Source organism: Oryctolagus cuniculus, chromosome 3, assembly GCF_051225735.1.
Source record: "Oryctolagus cuniculus isolate XC-2025 breed Fujian yellow rabbit chromosome 3, ASM5122573v1, whole genome shotgun sequence".
NCBI classification, from domain to species: Eukaryota; Metazoa; Chordata; class Mammalia; order Lagomorpha; family Leporidae; genus Oryctolagus; species Oryctolagus cuniculus.
Genome location: NC_142869.1, coordinates 137,413,776 through 137,421,618, shown reverse-complemented (window position 1 = coordinate 137,421,618; position 7,843 = coordinate 137,413,776). Strand labels below are relative to the sequence as shown.

The window sequence follows — 7,843 nt, the reverse complement described above, 5'->3', positions numbered from 1 at the left end:
CTCTGCCTATCAAAAAAAAAAAGGATATACTTCTCACCATATACAAAAATCAGCTCAAGGTGGGTCAAAAACTTAGATGTAAAACCTGAAACTGAAAATTCTAGAAGAAAACAAACAAACACTTCATGACACTGGTATGGATGATGAGTTTTTGGATAAGACCCTGAAAGTGCAGGCAACACAAGCAAAATTCGACAATGGAATTGTATCAAATTCAGAAGCTTCTGCACAGCAAGGGAAACAAGTGGTAGAGTGAAGAGACAGCCAAAAGAATGGGAGAAAGTATTTGCAGGCGACTTCTCTGACAAAGGATTAATATCTAGAATATATCAGCAACGAAAAATCTCAACAAGAGAGAAACAACCAGTATAATTCAGAAAAGGGCAAAGGATCTGAATAGTTCCCAAAGAAATGTAAGTGGCCATCAAAATACTTTCTGTTCAATATCACTTGCCATCAGAGAAATGCAGATAAAACCACAGAGAGATATCACCCTACCCTTGTCAGAATGGCTATTATAAAAAAGACAGTAAAAAATGCTGGTGAGGAGGTAGAAAAATGGAAACTCTTACACACTGTTGGTGGGAATCTGAATTAGTGCCACCACTATGGGAACAGTATTGAGATTTCTTTAAAAACTAGAATGAGAGTGGCCATATGATTCAACAGTTCCACTAGTGGGAATATACTGAAAAGACATGAACTTGTATCAAAGAATACCTGTTCCCCTGTGTTTGCACTGCTCACAATAACTGAAACATGGAATTCACCTGTCCATCATCAGGTGAATGGATAAAGAAAATGTGGTGTATAGACACAATGGAATACTAGTCAACCATGAAAGAGAAGGAAATCCTATCATTTGCAGTAAAATGGCTGGAACTGCAGGATTTCATGTTGCATAAAATAAGCCAAACACAGAAAGGCAAATGCAGCAAGTTTTCTGTCACATGCAGGAGTTAAAATTTAAAAAAACTCAATCTGATCCCAAATGTTGATTACTAGAGACTAGGGAAGGTGAGAAGGCTTGAGGGAGTGTGGATTAAAAAATCAGAGAAGCTGAATATGTTCCATTGATTGTGACAAATATGTGAATATAAGATGCCAGCAATAGGGGAGGTGGGAGTGAGCTGTATCTGGGAACTCTATATTACTACTTCATAATTTTTATTTCATAAAAACTATTCTGAAATAAAGTGTTTAAAAAGGGTTTAAAAATGGAACGAAAAATTGCAAAAGAAAACAATGCATCTAACAGTATGATAAACATGGCATTACACATCAATGGACATATAAAGGGTAATTTAAAGATATATTGGGGAAAATTAGTTTAATTTTTAGGAATGATTTTTAATTTCCATCTCAAATGATCCACCAAAATAAAACAAATGAAATGTAGAATAATACTTAAAGCCATAAAAATAAAAATGAGCAAGAAATTTAAGCATATATTCACAAAAGAAGATATATGAATGGTTTCTATGGGCATGAAAAAGTACTCAACAACAGTACAGGCATCAGTAAATGCTGACTAATACCATAAGGAGATTCCAGCTCCCAAAATAGTTAAAATTAAAAACAATGACACCACTGAAGTTAGAAAAGATTTAGAGCAACTGGAATTATCACACACAGTTGGTGGACATAAAATAATAGAATTATTTCTTAACATATTCTAGAACTTTTTCTAAAACTAATCACACACTAATGCAATGACTCATCAATTCTACTTCTAACATATTTGCGCAATAGAAATATGACTACACATCTATAGTCATCAAAACAGCAGAGTATTAGCATAAAAACAGACACATAGACCAATGGAACAAAAAAGGCCAGAAATAAACCCACATGCCATGTTAATTGAGTTTTAACAAAGTACAAGAACACACAAAATATAAAGTATAGTATCTTCAGTGGTGGTGGTGGGAAAAACTGGATATCCTAAGAATGAACATAGACCCTTAGCACACACCATACACAAAAATCAACTCGAACTAAAAACTTCAATAGAAGACTTGAAACTCAAACCACTAGGAAAAAAATTAGGAAAAGGTTCCATGACATTGGCCTGGGCTATGATTTCCTTGCCCATGAACCCCAAAGGTCAGTCATTGAAAGCAAACATAGACAAATAAGATTGCAGGATTTTTTTTTCATTTTAGCATCTATTTTATTTATCCCAATATCCAAAATAATATTTCAACAAGCAATCAGTATGAAATATTATTAATGAGACATTTTACCTTTTTTATACTAAGTCTTCAAAATCCAGCATACATTTTACATCTCGATTTAGATGTTGTATATTTATTGGAAACATCTGGTCTATATTTAAATGTTCTAGAACTCACAGTAGAAGAAGTAGATCTCTAGTAATATGTTCCAGTGTTTTACCTTCTCTCTCATGAGTGCTGTGGCATGAATGAATTCATGCCAGGGGTTTCAGTCATTCCTCTGTGCACTGGTTTATGGCCTGCGCTGCTCCCTTTTGTAGAAATGACCGTGCTGAGACTGTGGACCCCTTCCGCACAAATCAAAGAATAGCTAGAAACTGGGAAATGCATCCATTCACTTCTTCACTTGATTGTAGGATTGCATCAAACTAGAAGGCTTCTGCATAGCCAAGAAAACAATAAGCAGAATGAAGAGACAACCTACAGAACAGAGAAAATATTGCTAAGCCATACATCTAATAAGGGATTAACATTCAAAATATAAAAGAACCTCAACTCAAGAGCAAGAAAACAAATAACAAAACTCAGAGATGGACAAAGGACCTGAATAAACAAGTCTCATAAGACATACAAATGACCAATAGGTACAAGAGGTATGTTCCAAGATCCCCAGTAGATACCTGAAACTGCAGATAGTAGCCCACTCTGTGTATACCATGGTTTCTCCTATATATTCATATACATATATATATATATATATACACACATACACATTTCCTATATATACATATGTATACATGTATATATGTTGCATTAATCAGCCACAATAAGAGATTAACAATAACCAAAAATAAAAAGGATTATAGCAGTATACAGGACTTTAACAAAAGTTACAAGAATGCTAGGTCTCTAAGTGTCTTACTTTATTGAACTCACCTTCTTCTTGTGATGATGTGAGATGATACTTACATGAGACACTTTATGGCTTCTCTTGGGCATTTGAATTTCCAACATCAACACTTTTGCACTTTGGGACCATTCTTAAGAGGAGGATTTCTTGAACATAAGCATTGTGATACCTTACCAGTTAACCTGATGACCAAAATTACTACCATGTGACTACCATGCAGGTAGTGTATGCTTTGTGGATACACTGGAGAAAGGGATGATTCATGCCCCAAGTAGGATGGACTAGGATAGCATAAATTTCCACACACTACTCAGATCAGCACTCAATTTAAAACATGCAAATTGTTTATGGAATTTTCCACTTAATATTTTTGGACCACAGCTAACCACAAGTAACTGAAATCATGGCAAACAGAACTGGATAAGAGGGCACTTCCATATGTGAAAAAATGCTCAACAGTGCTAATTATCAGGAAAATGCAAGCTAAAACCACAATCAGATATCACTTCAGACGTGTTAAAATGGTTTTTATCAAAAAAGACAAAGGATAATCAATGCTAAAGAGGATGTGGGGAAAAGGGAACATTGATACTCTTTTGGTAGGGATATAAATTAGTACATCCATTATGACAAACACAATGAAGTTGCTTACAAAAATAAAAAACTACCATACGATCTAGCAATCCCACTAAAGGATATAGCCAAAGGAAGTAAATCAATATTTCAAATAGGGGCTGGCGCCGTGGCTCAGTAGGTTGATCCTCCACCTGCGGCGCCGGCATCTCACGTGGGTTCCGGGTTCTAGTCCTGGTTGCCCCTCTTCCAGTCCAGCTCTCTGCTGTGACCAGTGAGGGCAGTGGAGGATGGCCCAAGTGCTTGGGCCCCTGCACCCGCATGGGAGACCAGGAGGAAGCACCTGGCTCCTTGGCTTCAGATCGGTGCAGTGCCGGCTGTGGCAGCAATTTGAGGAGTGAACCAACAGAGGGAACACCTTTCTCTCTGTCTCTATCTCTCACTATCTATAACTCTACCTGTCAAATAAAAAAAAATTCAAATAGCTATCTGAAGTCCAATGGTTATTGCAGCACTATACACAATAATCAAGATATTAGATCCAGCTCAGCGCCTATCAATGAATAAAGAAAATTGGTATATATTCACAATGGGACAAACTCAGCCTTATGAAAGGAGGATATTCTATCATTTGTGATGCCAACATAAATGTCACATTATATTAAGTGAAATGAACCAGGCACAGAAGGACAAATACCACATCATCTCACTCCAGTGTAGGATCTAAAAAGTCAAACTCACAGATGCAGAGTAAAGAGGTGGGATGGATTGGGGATACATTAGTCGAAAGACATAAAATTTGAGTTAGACAGGAAGGATATGCTCAACAGATCTATATTGTACAAGTGGTAATGAAAATTTCAAAGAGAAAAGTGTTCTTCCCACACAGACACATCCACACAACTGTCAGTTTGTGAGGTCATGCCTTTGTTATTTGGCTCAATTCAGCCATTCTAGAATACATACACATTTCAAATCATTACAATACATACCATAAATATATGATCTTATATATCAGTAAAAAGTGATAAATACGCTCACAAAAAGATTTGTGTAAGAATTTCCATAGATTTATTCAGAGTAGCCAAGAACTGAATTCAGTCAACAAACTCATCCATTGAGCAATAGTGATTGTCAATACGATGGGATAATAATAAAAAAGAGTGAACTGATACATCCAACAGCATGGATAGATTGCAGAAGCATGCAAAGTAGTCTTGTATACAAAAAGTATATGCGGAGTGATTCTACTTAGATGAAGAATTAGAACAGGTAAACTGATGAACGGTACCATAAACCAGCATGGGGGTTGCCTGTGGTGGCTGAGGGTGGAGGCTGGCTGAGGAGAGGTGGGAAGCTGAAGTCAATGATCTTTTTCTTAATAGCAGTTCGGGTTGCACAGGTGTTCGTAGTCAACATATGTATATTTTTAATCTACACATTTTCTTGTGTGTGTTTTCTATCTGCAAACTTTTTAAAAACTATAAACAAATAATAAACTCTATAATGTTCATGCTGTTAGGGAGAGAAATAATGATGTTTCCACTTTACTATGGAAATGCAACAAAAATAATATGAGAGTTGGCATTTAGCCTACCCGCTAAGACATCTGTGTCCCACATTGGAATGCCTGGGTTAAATTCTTGGCTCTGGCTCCAGACCAGTTTCTAGCCAGTTCAGATCCTGGCAGGCAGTCCTGAGGGTTCAAGTAATTGGATTCCTGCCACCATGAGGGAGACCTGAATTATATCCCTGCTTCCTGCTTCCTGGCTCCACCCCTGGCCCAGCTGCAGCAGGCATTTGGGAAGTAAACCAGCAATTAGGAGCTCGCTCTTGCTCTCTCTCTCTCTCTCTCTCTTACTTCCTCTTTCCCTCTCAAATAATTTCATTTTTAAAATAACATGGATTGATAGAAATGCGGAGAGGTAGATACTTGATGTTCATAGTTGCCATGGTTTGAGTGTTCCCTGAAGTTCATGTTTTGAGACTTAAACTCCCAATGCAACAGTGTTGAGAGGTGCAACCTTTAAAGGGAGAGTGGATTAATGCCATTACAGAGGGAGTGTGTTCCTGATAAAAGGACAAGTTCACTCCCCCACCCTCACCCCATCCACTGGCACTTCTGTTTTCTGACATGGGATAACACTGCAAGAAGTCCCCAGCAGAAGGGAGCCCTAGGACCTTGGACTTCCCAGCCTCAAGAATTGTCAGACATAGATCTTTGTTCTTTATAAATTACCTAGTCTCGGGTTTCCTATGTATCATGAATTTCAATAAACATCGTTTAATTCTATTTTTCCATGAACTTTTGAAGTTCCCTCCCACAGGTCTACAACCCAATTCCCAGAAACTCTGAATATAAAATTACACAGCAAAGGAGAATGAAGTTTCCAGTTGGAATGCAGTTGGCTGTCAACTGACCCTGAGATGGGACTTCATCCTGAGTTATCCAGATGGAGCCCAATCTAATCACAAGGGTCCTTAAGGCAGAGTAGGAAAGCAGAACAGGGGGGTCAGAGGAGACATGAGTTTGGAAAAAGGGCCAAATATATGTGGCACGGCTGTCTCTGGAGCTGGAGAATAGACAGCATGAGCCTAGGACTGCTTGCAGCCCCTAAACCCTGGAGAAGGCCAGCAAATCTTCCTGGAAGCCTCCAGAAAGGAATGCACCCAAGCCCACATCTTAGTCCACTGAGACCCGCTTCGGAGTTCTCATTCCTGGCTCTGGAAAACAGTAGATTAGTGTTCAGTCATGGAGTGTGTTGTAATTGGTTACAATAGCAACAGGAAATGAAGGCACATGGTACTGGCAGAATCCAGGTGGTGAGCATGAGAAGGTTCGCCATAAAATTCTCCCAACTTTGAAAATTTTCACAATAAAATACTGGGAAAAATGAAACCACAAACCATTTCTTTTTCTTTCTTTTTTTTTTTTTTTTTTTTTTTTTTTTGACAGGTAGAGTCATAGACAGTGAGAGAGACAGAGAGAAAGGTATTCCCTCTATTGGTTCACTCCCCAAATGGCTGCTATGGCCTGCGCTACACTGATCCGAAGCCAGGAGCCAGGTGCTTCTTCCTGGTCTCCCACGCGGGTGCAGGGCCCAAGCACTTGGGCCATCCTCCACTGCCCTCCCAGGCCACAGCAGAGAGCTGAACTGGAAGAGGAGCAACCAGGACTAGAACCTGGCGCCCATGTGGGATGCCGGTGCCGCAGGCAAAGGATTAACCAAGTGAGCCACGGCGCCGGCCCCTACCACAGACCATTTCTAAGTAAGAAAGCAAAATTAGAAACCATGCAGAACAGTGACTGACTGTAACATTTTTCAATACCCATGCAGAAAAACTATGATTAATTAAGGGGAAATGATAAACCAGGAAGGCATTTTTGTCAATTTTAAACAAAAATGCAATATCCTTTATATATTAAGAATTTTACAGGGCTGGCACTGTGGCGTAGCAAGTTAAAGCCCTGGCCTGAAGCACCTGGCTCCTGGCTTCGGATCAGCGCAGCTCCAGCCATTGCGGCCTTCTAGGGATTGAACCAGCTGACGGAAGACCTCTTTCTCTGTCTCTACCTAACTCTGTCTTTCAAATAAATAAAATAAATTTTTCAAAAAAGAATTTTACAAATTAGTATGAAGGAAACACTAATAGAAGAGAAAAAAAGAATAGGCTAATTGGATAACTAGTCAATAATCTTACTAAAAATGATCCCTGGGACCAACGTTGTGGCATAGCAGGTTACATTACTGCCTAAAATGCTGGCATTCCAGTTAGAGTCCTAGCTGCTTCGCTTCCAATCTAGCTTCCTGCTAATGGCCTAGGAAAACCAGCGGAGGATGGTCCAAGTGCTTGGGCCCCTGCCACATATATGGGAGACCCAGAAGATGCTCCTGATTATGGCCTGGCCCAGCCCTGATCATTGCAGCCATCTAGGGAGCGAACCAGCAGATGGAAGAGCTCTGTCTCTCCCTCTAACTCAGACTTCCAAATAAAAAAAATTCTAAAAAATATTTTAGAATTCTATCTACAAAGCATGTTGAATCTATTAAAATTAAAAATTAATTTTTTATTTATTTGACAGGCAGAGTTACAGAGAGAAGCAGAGACAGAGAGAGAGGTCTTCCATCCACTGGTTCACTCCCCAGATTGCTGCAATGGCCTGAGCTGCGCCGATCAGCCA

At 39.1% G+C, this 7,843-nt stretch overlaps 1 protein-coding gene across 1 annotated transcript in view; it reads right to left on the bottom strand.

The window, feature by feature from the left end:
- Positions 1-2,249: 2,249 nt before the first annotated feature.
- Positions 2,250-7,843, bottom strand: part of LOC138849197 (uncharacterized) — a 106,286-nt gene continuing 100,692 nt past the window's right edge. Inside the window, exon 4 of the mRNA XM_089328446.1 lies at positions 2,250-2,657. Within this exon, the coding sequence (XP_089184572.1) occupies positions 2,572-2,657 (86 nt within the window). The 3' untranslated portion in view covers positions 2,250-2,571. The remainder of the gene's footprint in view (positions 2,658-7,843) is intronic.